General features: G+C 35.8%; 1 protein-coding gene across 6 annotated transcripts in view; it reads left to right on the top strand.

Moving 5' to 3' along the window:
• ect2 (epithelial cell transforming 2) overlaps window positions 1-12,589 on the top strand; it is a 52,072-nt gene extending 39,483 nt beyond the window's left edge. For 3 of the 6 annotated variants that reach the window (XM_022669566.2, XM_022669569.2, XM_022669564.2), the window contains 3 exons: window positions 560-700; window positions 6,236-6,545; window positions 11,572-12,589. In XM_022669566.2, the coding sequence (XP_022525287.2) occupies window positions 560-700; window positions 6,236-6,532 (438 nt within the window). In that variant the 3' untranslated portion in view covers window positions 6,533-6,545; window positions 11,572-12,589. The remainder of the gene's footprint in view (window positions 1-559; window positions 701-6,235; window positions 6,546-11,571) is intronic. The other 3 variants (XM_022669567.2, XM_022669570.2, XM_022669565.2) reach the window with 2 other exon arrangements.
• Window positions 12,590-17,415: the final 4,826 nt, after the last annotated feature.

Here is a 17,415-nt window from a genome sequence, read left to right as displayed (position 1 = left end):
AAAGTTACTTTATTTCAGTAATTCAGTTAAAAAAGTGAAACTCATATTATATAGATGTTTTAAACACAGTGATCTATTTTATGGATTTATTTATTTTAATTCAAAAATCACTGTCTCAGAAATTAGAATATTATACACGACCAATTGGTACTTTTAGCAGTGTGGGCAGTGTGCCAAGTCCTGCTGGAAAATAAAATCCACATCTCCATAAAAGTTGTCAGTAGAGGGAAGCATGAAGTGCTGTAAGATTTTTGTGGGGAAACAAAACTGCACTTTAGACTTGCTAATAAAACACAGTGGATCAACACCAGCAGAGGACATGTCTCTCCAAACAAACCATCACTGATTGGTGGAAAAACTTCACACTAGACCTCAAGCAGTTTGGACTGTGTGTCTCTCCACTCTTCCTCCAGACTCTGATCCCTCCCTTGATTCACAAACGAAATACTGTAAAATGTACTGATGATCAGTGATGGTTTGGAGAGACATGTCATCTGCTGGTGTTGATGCAGACAGTGACAGACAGTTATAATTCATTTGCATATTTGTTTATTTGCAGGTCACACGGGCCTTCTCCTTCACTAAAACCCCTAAACGTGTGATCCAGAGGGCTTTCATGGCCAGCAGTACCCCAGATGACAAGAGTCCTGGAGCGGGCTCTGATCATATGTCCCGAATGACCAGCAGCTCCACGCTGGCTGTGAGTCTCTTTCTTTCTTTCTTACTTTTACATATATATTTACCTTGATGACAGGATGACAGTTAATTGTTTTGCAGTTAGACAGATTTGTTGTGGACCATTATTCTCTAAAACTCATGCTCTCACCACTGCAACTAATGACTGTTTTAGAAGTTGACTAACCTGACGTTTATTAGTCGTGATTATTTTTATGGTTATTATTATTATTATTTTTATGAGTGTTTCCTATTGGTGAGACTCCCGATCCAATGCATGCAATGTTTTATTGCATCTTTACAGCTGAACTAAAATAAATTCTAGATTAATAACTAATCAATAAGCTTGAAGCGTAAGGAGTAAAGTGTGTATATATATATATATATATATATATATATATATATATATATATATATATATATATATATATATATATATATATATATATATATATATATATATATAATGTTTAGTTTATTGTCTATATGTGTAATATGTTCGTGTATGTAGCAGAGGCATACATTTTAATTATTATTTTAATTATTTACAACAATAAGCAGTTTATTTAAAAACCTTTCATTTAACCCTTTCTTACTTAAAATGTAGAACATGTTTTCATAATATGGGTACTTCTAATAAATAACTGATTAATAAGATTAATAATAAAATGCAGAGTTAATGCTGTTTTCTCAGGAAATTCTACTTAATTATGGCTTTACTTGAGATATAAATATTGGTAAAAGTATTACTTTAAACCTGACCATGTTTTTATCAAAAAAATTATACATTTCATCTATTGTGTAGGTTTTTTTTTTTTTTTTTTGGTAATAATTTTACTGAGAAAAAAAAATATATAAGTACTCTTTTTTTTAATATTAATATTTCCAGAGTTGCCAGGTTTGCGTTTTTCCCTCCAAGCTGGGCATGTTTTAAGTTGCGTGGAAAATGTAAAAAAGGATGTGTGCATTTTTTGCAGCCACCAAAAATCTCTTATTTCAGACTGTTTATTCCAGGTGCTGAAATCACAAGTAGTTGAGTTTATGCGACTTTGACGCTACATGACTGATCTGCGACTCAGTGCTCTAGCTCACCAACCAATCAGCTTATAGCAGTAATGCTACCGTCTTTACTGACTAAAACTGAATGCTATGAACATCTCCTGTTAAGCAGATGTGTTCTGAACCTAGGTTATCTCCTTCTGAGATCACATTGGCTGTATGTAGCTGCTGCTTCTGACTCACAGTCGCTGACTGAGTCAGATATCTAGCATTCCAAATATTTTCCGGGCGTCTGCAGCAACGGTTCAGCAGGCGTCGTTCATTAGTTCGCACAACACGACTGAGTGAGCGCTGAGTGATCTCTGTTTTGCCTCCCAGCTAATTTTGTCGCCGGTTAACGGAAAACTAGGCTAAATTTGTGTAGTGTGGACTGCTAGTTTAACCTTTTGACAGGTGGATTTTAGAGAGACTTTGGGCAGGATTGGGGAAGCTGTGTGTGTTAGCCCTTTACCCCACCTATACACAGGGCGTAAACCACCTCCTCACACATTGATGACAATGAAATACCATGTCGACACATTTAACATTGTTGATTATTTTAACTAATTGTTGCAGCCCTACTTACAGTAATATAATTATTCTGAATTCTAAAATGTTTTTTTTCTGCTTTACTTACTTTTACCAACTGAAAGAAATATGGAGGTGTTAACTGTATGGGTAAAGTGTTAATCAGGCTTCAGCAGTGTGCTCAAATGATTTCAGCGTTGGCTATCTTACTCTCTTATGTGGCTCAGCTTACATACAGTAAGTAAAAAAAAAAAGCAGCAGGGATCCTATAGGCTGCAGTTAGTCTTGGCCAGAGATCTGCTCTCCCAGATCAATTATGTAAAACTCCCCACTGCATCAGCAGCTGTCAGAGGTTTACCCTTAGTTAACCTCTTAAACCCTCAGGTACCTGTGTGTGGCAATTCCACTGTGTTTTACCTGCATAAATTGCCTATTACTGAAGTTTTATAACGGTTAGAAATGTGCCAAAATATTATTGTTTAAAAAGACCACATATTCTCTCTATGATATAAAAAAAAATATCTGTTTGTCATTTATTTTCAATTGTGGTTTTATGTAGCAGAGACATGCATTTGTATTATTTATTTATTTTAAAACAGTTTCTTTCTCCTTTTGAAATTTTAACTTACTTAAAATGTAATTTTTTTAAATAAATTATGATCACTTCTAGATTAATAACTAATTAATAAGCCTGAATATATATATATATATATATCTCAGTCTCTCTCTATCTCTCTCTCTCTCTCTTTCTCTCTCTCTCTTTCTCTGCCAGTTTATATAATCTGTAATTTAGCTTAACCAAACTGTCTCCACATAAATATAAAGATACGTATATCATATGCATTAATATATATATTAATTCACTTTTATTGAAACTTGCGTCTGCGTGTTCTCAGAGAGACGAGACCTCTGTGGTTTCAGGATTGTGGACAGTAATGATACTCTTTTTCACTCTTTGCGTGTTTCTGATTTCTTTCTTTCTTTACTTTATCCTTGATTCTGCCTTTTTTCTTATTACTTTTATATAAAAACGGGAATCTTTAACCTTTCTCTGAGGTTACTCTTACAACTTATCTGACGTGAGCCACAGGGTCAGCCCTGTACGGCGCTTTGTAAAGAGGTGTGATGAACTTTACATATTCAGATCGCATTTAAAAAGATTGGAATTCAAGCTGCCGTGGTAATGTTATATTATTTTCCATAGACTGGATCTTTGCTGTTCGTACAAAACCTTCTCAAAAGTGTTTTAAATGGATATATATGGTTGTAATATGTATGAATGTCATTACTTATGCATGCATGAATCTTTTCTTTGTTAATGTTCACTGATGAGCGGAAACATTATCACTCTTCTCACAAACAAAAGCCTGAGGTGAGAGGCAGATCTGCGTTGCTCTGTACTCACTTGCTCGCTTTGTGTGAACGGCTGAAGGATGGGATTTTAGGATTCTTACACTTTGAGAGCTGCTATTTCTTAATCTGAAAAGGCATTACTATATATTTTTTGCACTTAAAAAACTTTAATTTTCCAAAAAAACACCAGTCAGGTATTAAGGATCAATAAAGGCACTCCACTGAAGTACATGGTGGAAAGTAACAAATTACATTTACTCACATTACTGTAATTGAGTAGATTTTATTAGTAATTGGTTGTTTTTAAAGTAGTTTTTAAAATAGGTAATTTAACTTTTACTCAAGTTCATTTTGACATTGACAAGCAATTTACTTCGCTACATTGGAAAACTCCCCGTTACTGAGTACAAATGAAATGCTGGAGAAAAAAAACACTAATTGTCTGAATTTAAAAAAAAAATTGAGTTTTGTTCTCCATGGCAGCGCAGCTGAACTGTGTGAATCAGCTGTGCTCGGGGGAACCGGTGTTCTGTCGAGTTATGCCACCCATCAAAATTTGCTTCTTTACGGCACTGTGCATGCTCCAACCAACAGTTTTTTATATTTATTCATGTTTTTCATGATAAGTTCTTAAGTTTTTATTAGGAACATTAAACCTTATTCTGCTTGGATGTTAAAAAAAACATGTAAATAGCAGTTAAAGCATAGCAATAGCAAGTTTAAAAAATAATAATGAACTGTAAAACTATAAAAATACGGTTTATAGTCACCTATATGACCATAACCTTTTAACTTTTTAACAGTAAAGAAAAAAAAGGGTTCTTATAATTAAATTAAAATAATTAAAAGTAACTATAACTTTTACTCAAAGTAAATTTTAAATTGAGTACTTTTTTACTTTTACTCAAGTAGATTTTTAGTTGGGACTTTTACTTGAGTAGAATTTTAGCAAAGTAAAGGTAATTTTTCTGTACTTTTTCCACCTCTGGTTATACAGAAGTTTCAGTTTAGTTCTCCAGCAGTATTACATAATTTTTACTCAGTAATGGGGAGTTTTCCAATGTAGCGAAGAAAATCACTTGTGTCAAAATGTACTTGAGTAAATGTTAAATTACCTGTTTCGAAAACTACTTTAAAAATGACAAATTACCAATAAAATCTATTTAATTACAATAATGTGAGTAAATGTAATTTGTTACTTTCTATCTCTGTGTTTAACCATGTACTTCAGTGAAGTGCCTTTACTGATGGATTACATAATGTAATCCAGTAGTATATATAAGCCACTAACTGCGCTAAGCGCTAGCTCTCTCTTTCGCTGTTTATACATGAGTATTATCATACTATATTCTGCTCGTTGACTGTGTTAAAACAAACTACGTGGAATGAACCGCTAGCTAATATCGCCCTGGCCTACCAGGTCACTCACTTCCTCAGGTGTAGCGCCTAATTAGCTGCACTAGCGCCTGTCACCTGCTAATGCTAATGCTGCTGCACCCAGCCTTAGTGGAAATCTGGAAATTTGAGCTTACTGTAAATAAATGGAAGTGTTTTACTTACTCAAATAAACAGTTTACAGTAGAGAAATCTGTGCGGATTAAAATCTAGGGCTCGTTTGACTTTAAAAAAATGTATTTATTTATTTTTTTAAGAATTAAAATCTCTGAATTAGGAGGAAAACATGGTGACTCCTCTGTTCCTTATTAGTGTTGCATAATCCGCCTTGTAAATCCAGTGTGCCTTTTGTATGACTTTCAGGTGCTGCTTGTAGTGTGAAAAATACAGTAATTTGTCTTAAATTAGATTAATTAAATCTAATTTAATCTTAGACATTAAATACAATATTGGCATTTCATTGTGCTGTTAGACCTAAATGATATTTGATATTTGCTTAATGACTTACTTGTAGACTAAACTAAGTGGAGACTACGTTAATTAATATATATGTTTATTTAAATTTTTTAAACTTGCTTTTAACTGGCATAGTTGGTATTATAGACATTGGGGCTAAATTTTGCAACCCCGATTTTGCTTTGTACCCTGTTTACAGTTCCTTTGCTAGTTAACTTGTTTGTTTGAAATACTGCTTTTTGAAAATGCTAACTTAAGTACAATATAGTCTGTTAACTTTATATGTTGGTGGTTTTGCTTTTTGACATTTTTATAGTAAAAGTGGCCTTCATTTTTCTCTAACTGACCATAAGTCTTAAAATTTTAGAATTCTGAAGAAAAGAATTCTGTAAACCAGCTTACTTTGAAAAGCATGCTTTCAGTAGAACTGTTAAGAAAAGAGGAGCTGGTCTGAAAATAATTACGTAATTGTCACTTTTACATTTTGCCTTTTTTTATTTGCATTGTTCTCTCAGTGCAGCTCTTTTTCATACTCCACATTTTATATTTAAAGGAGTAAATGAAAAGATATTTCACAAAGAATATTTGCCTTTCGGTTTCCTTTTTATATTAAGTGACATTGGAAAACATTTCTGCAGCTCTTATATTTGTATCCATCTTGATTTAAAACATACTGTCTCTTACCTTGTAAATGAAAGAGGCCGTTTAAGTGCTAACACAGGCTAACATTGTGTTTTGTCTGATATTTATGTGCGTATTTGTTTTGTATTGTGTTCGTGCACGTGTGCAGATGTCTCGCTCGGCCTCCACGTTCAGTCTGAGTGGCTGTAGTAAGAATGCAGTGGTGCAGCGCTCCAACTCTCTGGACAATGCTCCTCGGCCCCGGGTGCCCATGTGTGTGCGCACCCCATGCTGCCCAGAGAACGCTAGCCAGCCTGCCCCTCCAGAGACCCAGCCTAAAGTGCCCACCCGAGCTCAGGAGGTGCCCAAGGTCACGCTGCAGCCCGCGAGGCCGTGCCGGGAGCTTCTGGTGCCCCCAGACCAGCACAGAGCCCCGGGAACCCCACGCCGGGAGACGCTCCTCTAGGTGGCCACATGATGTGAGCACAGCACGTCTGGCTCTCACCTACTAATGCTCATTCTCGGGGGGAACGCGGTGGCACTTATTATTGGGGATGCACTGAACTGAAAATTTTGGTCTTTTAGCATTTGGCTTAAGGGCAAAAACCAAACTAATTAAGTACACTACATTTTGAATCTTTATTATATTTATTGAACACTTAAAATTTCTAATATACAACTCTGGAAAAAAAAATCTCTTAAAAATGATGAGTATCTTTGATTTTACCAAATTAAAAACCTCTGAAATATAATCAAGAGGAAGATGGATGATCACAAGCCATCAAACCATCAGGAGTAAAGACATAAAGTTATCCAAAAGCAGTGTGTAAGACTGGTGGAGGAGAACATGATGCCAAGATGCACAAAAACAAAACTGTAAAAAAAAAAAACACCAGGGTTATGGCACCAAATATTGATTTCTAAACTCTTAAAACTTTATGAATATAAACGTGTTTTCTTTGCATTATTTGAGGTCTGAAAGCTCTGCATCTTTTTTTTGTTTGTTATTTCAGCCATTTTTCATTTTCTGCAAAAAAATGCTCTAAATGACACTATTTTAATTTGTAATTTTGGATAAATATTGTGCGTAGTTAATAGAATAAAACAACAATGTTCATTTTACTCAAACATAAACCTATAAATAGCAAAATCAGAGAAACTAATTCAGAAAATGAAGTGCTCTCTTCATTTTTTCCAGAGCTGTATTTCACCAGCCAGACAAACAGATCTCAATACATTTGCCTCGTCAGGGCTACTTTAATCCTTAATTAACTATAGCAGTGCTATTCCAATCATGAAAGTACCTCAGCTCTGTTATTCTTATCATACATTTACCTGAACAGGGCTATTTTAATCATACATTTATTTCAGCAGTGCCATTTTAATTAGGAAATTACCTGAATCTGAAGAGTACCTGAATCTCAGCAGTGCTACTTCAGTTATACCTGACAAACAAATTTACACAGAAAAAGGCACAGTGTAAAGTAAGTGTCCTAGTCCTGTACAGCTCAAAATAGCTCAAGGCAGTTTTTGAAGGTAGTGTTATTAAGCTATGCTGACAGCTTTATTTAATTTAATTTAATTTAATTAATATATAATTTAATACTCCTGCCAGAATCTGCACTAAAACATCATTTGTTAAAGTATTATTAAAAATTAACTGTATATCGACAGCTCATATATCATTAACTGATACAGAAAAATACATTTTTTGTTCCTGTTCCATCATTTAAATTGTGGCTGATTACAGACCATTATTTGGTTTCAAACATTTATTTAATGCATACGTTTAGATTTAATGTCTTTTTATTTTTTAAATAAACCAAACATTTTTGCCCAAAAAAATAAAAATAAATAAATAAAATAATCCACTTCTGTGCATCCCTACTTACTACTAACTTACTACCCCATAGCTGGGATTTGGTTGCAAACATTTACGAACATAAATGCAGTGCTAATCAGATTTGTGTCTGGAATTCCTGATTTCTGATCAGACGGTCACGTGGGGTGTGTTGGGTTGTGTTTGGGTGTTTGTTTGTGCATTGATCAGCCATAACATTAGCACCACCTATCTTATATTGAGATAGTAAGCCTTGTGATCTGATAATTTGATGCATGGACTCCACAAGACCTCTAAGGGGAGACATTAGCAGCAGATCCTTTAAGTCAGGGGTGTCCAAACTTTTTTTTTGTCAGGGGCCAGAAGGAGAAATATATTTGAAGTCACGGGCCACAGACTCTGTAATAAAACAGAGGCTTTTAGACTCTTTGGCCCGTTTTTCGGCGCTACAACTGAACACTCTCTCCGCTTTTAGACTCTTTGGCCCATCTTTCTGCGCTACAACTGAACACTCTCTCCGCTTTTAGACTCTTTAGCCTGTTTTTCTGCGCTAGAACTGCCACTCTCGCCGCTTTTAGACTCTTTGGCCCGTTTTTCTGCGCTACAACTGCACACCCTCTCCTCTTTTAGACTCTTTGGCCCGTTTTTCTGCGCTACAACTGAGCACTCTCTCTGCTTTTAGACTCTTTTGCCCATTTTTCTGCGCTAGAACTGCGCACCCTCTCTGTTTTTAGACTCTTTGGCCCGTGTTAAGCAGGTGTCTGACACCTATCATTCAAACTTTGAATCTCATATTAAAAAAACCTGCTTAACAGTGGGCCAACTTTCATTTTATTTCTAAAATACCTTGCGGGCCGCTCCAAAAAAGAAAAACGGGCCGCAATTGGCCCCTGGGCCGTAGTTTGGACACCCCTGCTTTAAGTTATCCTGTAAGTTGTGAGGTGCCCATGACCCTCATCATCGTTTTACTGGTTGTTCTTTCTCGTAAAACATTTTTAGTAGGTTCTGACCACTGCACACCCAAAGCACCCCAAAGGACCTGCCCTTCACTTTAGAGATGCTCTGACCCAGATCTAGCCATCACAGTTTGGCCCTTATTAAAGTGGCTTGGATTCTTTTTACTCATACACCCCTAGTTTCTGCTTTTAACACATCACCTTCGATAACTGACTGATCAAATGCAGTCTAATATATCCAGCCCTTGACAGATGCCACTGTAGATGAGGATAATTAGTGCCAGTGGTGCTAATGCTATTGCTAATGCTGATCAACATACAGCTCTGGAAAAAATAAAAAATAGAGAGATAACTTAGAAATTATGAGTTTCTTTGATTTTACCAAATTGAAAACCTCTGGAATATAATCAAGTGGAAGATAGATGATCACAAGCCATCAAACCAAACTGAACTGCTTTATTTATTTATTTATTTATTTTAAGGCATAAAGTTATCCAAAAGCAGTGTGTAAGACTGGTGGAGGAGAACATGATGCCAAGATGCATAAAAACTGTGATTAAAACCAGGGTTATTCCTAAACTTTATGAATATATATATATGAATATATATGTAAATATATTATATTTGTAATTTGTGAAAAATGTTTCAAAATGTCTGTAGTTTATAGAATAAAACAACAATGTTCATTTTACTTAAACATAAACCTATAAATAGCAAAATCAGAGAAACTGATTCAGAAACGGAAGTTCTCTCTTAATTTTTTCCGGAGCTGTATATGTGGAGAGAGGTTTCTGGTTGGTGGTGATCTCAGCAGACATTTATAACAGAGGGGTATAAATGGGGTTCATGTTCCTGTGCACTGCCCCTCACCTCCCCTCACATTGCTATGCAGGATTGCGGTGACTGAACGCTGTGTGAGCGTCTGTCTGTGTGCATGTTCTCTTTAGTAAAGAGTCCTGATGCAACAGGCCAAACTCACTGAAGGTCAAATGGGTTTTGTTTTATTTTATTTTATTATATTAAACTAATATTAAGTAACCTTGTGAAAGAATCACGGTCCTATTATGCCTTTGTATCTCTTCTTCACTTTCCGCACAAATAAAATAAAACCTAAATCTTGAAAGGATCTAATTACTTATTAACCCTTTCTGACCTGAATTATGTTCTAGCGATGTAATGTCTGTAATACACACAAGAATATTATTAGTTAAAATACAATTCGCTAAATTATTGAATTGCTTTATTTCAGAAACTGTTCCTGAACAATACAATAAATATGATAAAAACTAAAAAATCTTGTAAAAATTAGCACTTAATGTCCTCAATTAGCCCTTAATTAGCTCTCTAATGTCTAAACTGGAGTTGCTCTTCTTTTCTTTGTTTTTTTTTTCCCTCTGTGAAGTGGGCGGGGCTAAGCTACTGATTTATTAGCTTGTAAACATTTTCTTTGGCTGGTTTCTGGTCCATTCTGATCAATAATAGGTCTCAATTACTTTAATGTGCAACAAAACATTTACCAAAAAAAAGAGAAAGAAAATACATGGTCAATTGTAATTGGCCTAAAGCTTAAACTGTTGTCTCCTTTCAGAGTTGATGTTTAAATTTAAACAGTTCCAGCTGACTAAGGCGCTGCCACAGTGATCTGAGGTTTCGTTACGAATCCTACGTCACCATCAGCAGCTGGAGTCTGAGAGAGCAGTGGAGGCTTTGCACTGTGCTCTGCAATGGGGACTTGATTACATGACACATATCTGTCTAATTTTTTTTTAATTTGCAGATATGCTATAAGTTCTCTACAGGTGGATTTTTAGCTAACTTGTTAGCTGGGTAGCTAATCAAATCGCTAATCAAGTCGTATTAATAAAAAGCTTAAGATGTAATTTCTCTACTGTTGGAATGGGTGCTAATATGTTAATTAGGTAGCTAGTTAGCTAGTTTTGTCTGTTTGTGTTGCCTCTTCGGTAAGCGCTAGCTCTTTCGCTGTTCAGAGGTGAGTATATCGAACTGTAGCCTGCACGTTTACTGTGTTAAAACAATCTACGTGGGACGAACCGCTAGCTAATATCGCCCTGGCTTACTGGAACACACAGGGTTCTTCAGTGTAGTGCTTTACTTACTCAAATAAGTAAATATAATTTTTTTTTTTTTTTTTGAAAATTACAATTTTGTTTACTTAGCTTAGCTTTACTTAACTTAGTTAGCCACCTCTCATTACCATCACCACCATCCAGCAGCGAGACCTGCTGAATTAGAAGAAAACATGGCAACACCCCAGTTCCTTACTAGTGTCACATAATAAGCCTTAATATTCTCATTTATTATTATAAAATATGGTAGAAATTGATCATTCAAGATACAGTAAATATATATACAAACACAACATATCTACAAACATCTATTTTTAAAGATTTCGTACCATTGTTTTTCTTTTAAAGTAAGATTAAGGCTAAATTTAAAAACAGAAATTTTAATTTAGGTCCCTAATATGGTGGGCACAACAAGAAATTCACTTCTGAAACAGTGTAATAGAATGATGCTCAAAGGTATAGGGTAAATTTACATGTTTGGTGAATAAAGCTTTACAGAGACTGAAAGGAACGTGATTCTTTCACCCTTTTTTTTTTTAAGCTTTTTATGACTTTTTTTTTTTGTTGTATGCAAATGCTGCACAATTTCACTAATTCTCTGTTTCTGCCCCTTTTCTTCCAGGCTATTCATTCACCATCGATGGTCAACCTGTCCTCTGCATTCGAGAGGAAGTACCACACTTTCAGCCGGTCCACCACGCACCTGATCTGACTGTTCCCTCTACAGCACAGCAATTAAGCTCCGCACAATGGTACAGCGCCCGTTCACACCTCACGCGGGTTTAATTCACACGTTCAGATCACCGCTCTCCGACTCGCCAAATGAAGGATTACTCTTGTAATGTTGTGTCTTTTTGTGTGTCGTAAGTGTCAAATGTTTTGGGGCGTATTGAATTAACAGATAATTAACACACATTTTAATAATAACTGACTTTTTTTCACGCTTTTTGTTTAGAGGGATGTGTTTTTGTTTCCAATTAATAATTAACCAATGAAAGTATTTCTTAACCTTTTATGGGGGTGTCTGTCTCACAGCTTAAGTGTCTAGCTTTTATAAAGCTATAGAATCGAGTACTTTTTTTTAATATAAATCGGTTACAGTTAGAAAAGCAGTTGTAAAATATTAGTAAAACCACTGCAGTTTAGAGTTTCCCCCCTTTTTTGTTCTTTTTTTTTCTTTGGGGGATGGGAAGAGGTGTTTATTTGTTTTTGTTTTTTTTTTTTTGTTTTTTTTTTTAAAGGACAAAAGTGCTTAGAGAATGAATATTTATTCTCCAAAATAAAGTGAGTATATAAATAGTATTTGAATCATATAAATTTTTTTTTTCTTTTTCATTCTTCTTTTGTATTTATGTGTAAATATGGTATTTTATTCAGTGGTAGTGTCATACCTAAACTGTCTGTTTCTCTTTATTTGTTTAGTTGAATGTCTGTCGTTTTCTATTAGTACCTGCTGCTTCACGAACCCGTCCAAATATATATATTCAGTTACTCTTTTTGTGTCTCTCTTCCGTTTCAGCGATTATTGACTTTATATATGATCTTTTGCAATAATTTGTAATGGATTTTAGGGAACTGGTTTTATGTTTGAAACTAAATTCATTAATTCTGCTTCAATAAAAGAAGGATGTAGCCAATGAGTGATGCTCCTTTTTTCCCCTAATGATGCACCTCATAATGTAAATGCAGTATTAATGTGTGAAGTAATGGTTGTATATGTTGATTCATCAGTTATAAATGTAGATAAAGGTGTTCACCAAAGAGCATTAAAGCAGGATGAACACTGTGTTAATCTTAATGCTTGCTATTAAAGATTAGAAATAAGTGGATTGGAGCAAAGGTGTGAAAAGTATTCAGCTCTTCCTCTTGCCCCGCCTCTAAACCCATACATCACCCAGTGCCTTTTTTGGCCTCAGCTAAAATCAGCTGGTTTAGTTACCCTTTAATGTTTGAAACTCACAAGCTCTAGTCACAAGGTCAGTGTATATTTATGCAGTGAGGTCAAAATTATATGTACACCTCCCCATGTGAATTTTGAACTTACCTCATAACAAACCCATGGATCCTTCAGTTTTGGGACACAGCCTGAACCGTTATTCCAGCAGCAGCATAAATTTGGTCCAGAACTCGGGCACCAAACCCAGATTTGTCCATCAGACTGCCAGATGAAAAGGTGTAATTCAGTTAAGCAGCTTTAGGAAATCAAACATTTGAAGAGCTGTCTTGTTGGATCAGTGACGGACGATGACAGCGATGCTCTGAAAGTCACTGAGCTCTTCTTTAGGACCTCCACTAGTCTGAAGTAGAAGTAGAGAAGAACGTTCTCCTTTGGTTTGTGGTGATGTAATTTGGTGTTCCTGAGTTCTTCCTTTGTGCAAAAACAAACTCAACCAATTTAAGAGAAAACGCTAGTTAATAAAAAGTTAATAAACTCCAAACTTTTTAATCATTCTTCAGATATGTTTTATGTGGTTTATAAGCATGATAAAACATTTAAATTGTGTATTTTTCTGAAATGAAATAACAGCTTTGCTTGCAAGCGTGAGACAGTCCAGATGTTCTCAATTTCAGTTAAAATGACTTAGGGGTGAAACGATTACTCGAGTAAATCGAGTAACTCGATTCACAAAATTGATCGATTAATTTTCTGTGCCTCGAGTAATCGTTTATTTAATTAATAAACTCAGCGCGCGGTATTTTCGCGACTTTTATTTTGACAACGCGTTCAGCGTTACGTCACCCTGCCCGGGAAGAGAGAGACGGAGGTTTGAGCAGCGTCAAAAATGGAAGCGGCGAGAGAAAACAGCGATTTTAAAGGAATAAAAGCATTTTATGTTCGAACTGTGACCTGTACTCGGTGCAGTGCCAAAACAGCGCGTTTTAATGCTGCACCATCTGAGCCGAGGACACCCGAGACGGAAGGACGTAGAGAGAGCAGGTAAATATACCTTATAATAAATCAATGAGATTAACATTAATGTGAATTAATATCAAAACGACAGCGCTTTGGAGTGTGAATTAATAGAAGCACTGTCTATAATGTGTGGTTAGTTTATTAGAACAGAGACAAGTTCATACGTGCTTTATGTAAACAGTAAACACAGCGCTGTGGAGTTCTGAATATAAACAATAACAATGTTAAAAGTTAGCGAAACTGAAGTTACTTTGGCTGAAAACTAAATGCATAATTTCTTCATCTAAGAGTACATTTTGCTGGTGACATAAAAACTGTATGAACACTGTTGTTCATAAAAGGAAGTGTGTCTCTTATTTATTGGATAAAATATTAATTACCTCTAGTGTCTAATGTGCCCCAGTGCGATAGGTTTCAATCTTAGTGTTCATAAATGCACGGCCATGAACTTATTATCAGAGTTATTAGTCTTAGTGATGTAATTAGACCCAAGTAGTCCAACATATAAATAAAGAAAAAAGCAACATTTGTAATACTTGTGTGTCACAGTTATTGCACAGGTCCTGATATATTTTGGAGAAGCGGCTTGGTGGTAAAAGAATGCAGCACACTGATCCAACACTGGCAGAACTGACAACGTCTCTGCTGTTCAGAAGCTAAGATGCACAACACAAAGACGATGTTCATGCCTTTTTTATTGATTTATACACTATATTTGATATTTACAAGAAATCCTAATGTGAAAGTAATGTAATTACTAATATTTTTTTGTATTGTGGTATTTATTTATTTATTGTGTTTTATTTATTTGTATTTGCAATTTGGAAATGTATGTTGTGAATTAAAAAATATAACTTATCTAAAAAAGGAAACCAATTGGTCATTCATTACTAAGTAAAATGCCTTTTTAATTGCTCTTTAACAAAAAAAAAATGTTTTATCCGATTACTCGATTAATCGAATCGATTTTTCAGTAGAGTACCCGATTACAAAAATAATCGATAGCTGCAGCCCTAAAATGACTCACATAACTAGATGACTCATTTTTTGCACGGTGTCTTGCACAGGTTGTAGGCAACAGTGCAAACATGCTAGAGTTTGAGTTTTTAAACAAAACCAAACGATGTGTCTGCAGATTCTTAAAGACTTAACAAAGCTGCCTTAAATCTATATTTCAATGGTCTTTCAATCTCCTTCCCAGTTTCAAGACTTTTGCAGCCTCCAACAGGTTTTTTTTTTTCAGGATTGTCCTGTATTTATCTCCATCCATCTTCCCATCAAATCTGACCAGCTTCCCTGTCTCTACTGAATAGAAGCATCTCTACAGCATGATGCTGCCACCACCATGTTTCACAGTGGGGATGGTGTGTTCAGGGGGATGAGCAGTGTTACTTTTTGCCACACAGGGTTCCTCAGTGTAGGTCTGGTGGGCTGCACCCAGCCTTACTGGAAATCTGGAAATCTAAGTTTACTGTAAATAAACAGAAGTGCTTTACTCACCCATATAAACAGTTTTCAGGAGAGAAATCTGTGTAGATTAACAACCAGCACTTATTTGACTTGCACCAGTAAGAGCAGTAAGAGTGTGAAGGTTCAATTAGCAGGGTAAGAGCACAGTTTCACTCAAAATACTGCAATGCACACAACATTAAGTGTGACATACCAGAGTTCAAAAGAAGACAAATTGTTGGTGCACGTCTTGCTGGAGCATCTGTGACCAAGACAGCAAGTCTTTGTGATGCATCAAGAGCCACGGTATCCAGGGTAATGTCAGCATACCACCAAGAAGCACCGACCACATCCAAAAGGATTAACTGTGCACGCTGTAAGAGGAAGCTGTCTGAAAGGGATGTTCGGGTGCTAACCCGGATTGTATCCAAAAAACATAAAACCACGGCTGATCAAATCACGGCAGAATTCAATGTGCACCTCAACTCTCCTGTTTCCACCAGAACTGTCCGTCACCACGATAAATTATTGTGCTCTAAACCAGGTGTTTTATTGTCCAACCCCTTTATGTATCATTACAGTTTTAATACATTTACATATATTTTCCAACTGCGCAACTTAACCTGAACTTTTTTAGAAAGCTATATTCCTTAAATACCTTAATTCAGATCCCAAGAGATTGTTTCCAGTGGTGCACCAGATTCTGAAATATATAACTCTCCCCTACCTGCAGATACCCTGATGGTACTTTGACTGTTTCTGTGTTTCAGAAACTTCAGACAGAACTAAAGTGTGAGTCTGAGGCAGTTCTGCAGGAGGAAATTGCGTGTTAATGAGGGGTCAGAGGAGAATGGACACATCAGTACTCAAATAACCACTCGCTAAAGTAGTCTGGCCCTTCTTTATTGATTTTATGATAAACATACGGTGCATCTGGGAGAAAAACGGACAATTGCCAAATGACCAAGAGTTCTCTGGACCAAGAAATTGTAAAAGCTGGAATTTGAAGTCTGAGGTAAGAACTGAAACTGTGCAGGAAACTGTGGAGAGTATGGAAAAGGTGCAGCAATAGCATAGGATAGTGCAGCACCTTCAACTCAGAATTATATATTAAAGATTAAAATAAAAAGAAAGTTCACTCTCCATTTTCTTACAAAAGATAATCCTCGGACTAAAGGAGATTAACAAAATTACTCCAAAAGGGCATGAACAACTCATCCAGGAGATCCCAAAAGAACCCAGAACAACATTTAAAGAACTGCAGGATCTCACTCGCCTCAGTTAAGATCAGCGTTAATGATTCAATAATAAGAATAAAGAGACTGGGTGAAAATGGTCTCTATGGTCTTTTGATAACTTTACGTAAACGTGTGTCTCTGTTATATCTTGGGTAAAATTAAAACATAATTTCAGAAAAAAAGAGCATCATACAGAACGATATAAAACATGGTGGTGGTAGTGTGTGTGTGTGATGGTCTGGGGCTGCTGGATAACTTTAAGCTGTAATAGATGGAAGCAGGAATTCTGCTGTTTACCAGACAATCCTGAAGGAGAATCAGAATCCGCCAATCTGTTCCTTAGTGACCTTAAGCTCAGGTGTACCTGGGTTCTGCAGCAGGACAATGACCCAAAGCACACAAACACAAAGTCCACCTTTGTTTGAGATGCTGTGGATGATCTTAAACAGGCTGTTCATGCTCTAAAACTTTAAAATGTGTCTGAATTAAAACTGTAATTCTGTAAAGAAGTGTGAGATTAAATTCCTCCACAGAGATGGGAAAGAGTCGTTGCCAGTTATTATCAGTAAAGCTTGATTTACTACAGCACAACCAAGTTATTGGGTTTAGGTGGCAAACACTTTTTCACACAGGGTTTCAGTTAGTTTTGAATTGATTTTTTTTCCCCTTAATACATTAAAACATCATTTAAAAACTGCTTTTTTAATATTTACTCAAGTTACCTTTATCTTTGACTGATATTAAAATGGGTTTATTAATGGGAAAAGTATAATAATATGTATTATTAGCACCCGAACATCCCTTTCAGACAGCTTCCTCTTACAGCGTCCACAGTTAATCCTGTTGGATGTGGTTGGTCCTTCTT

The sequence above is a fragment of the Astyanax mexicanus genome, chromosome 16, assembly GCF_023375975.1.
Source record: "Astyanax mexicanus isolate ESR-SI-001 chromosome 16, AstMex3_surface, whole genome shotgun sequence".
In the NCBI taxonomy this organism is placed as follows: Eukaryota; Metazoa; Chordata; class Actinopteri; order Characiformes; family Acestrorhamphidae; genus Astyanax; species Astyanax mexicanus.
Note: the sequence above shows the minus strand (reverse complement) of the source record. Positions and strands in the feature narration are given on the sequence as shown.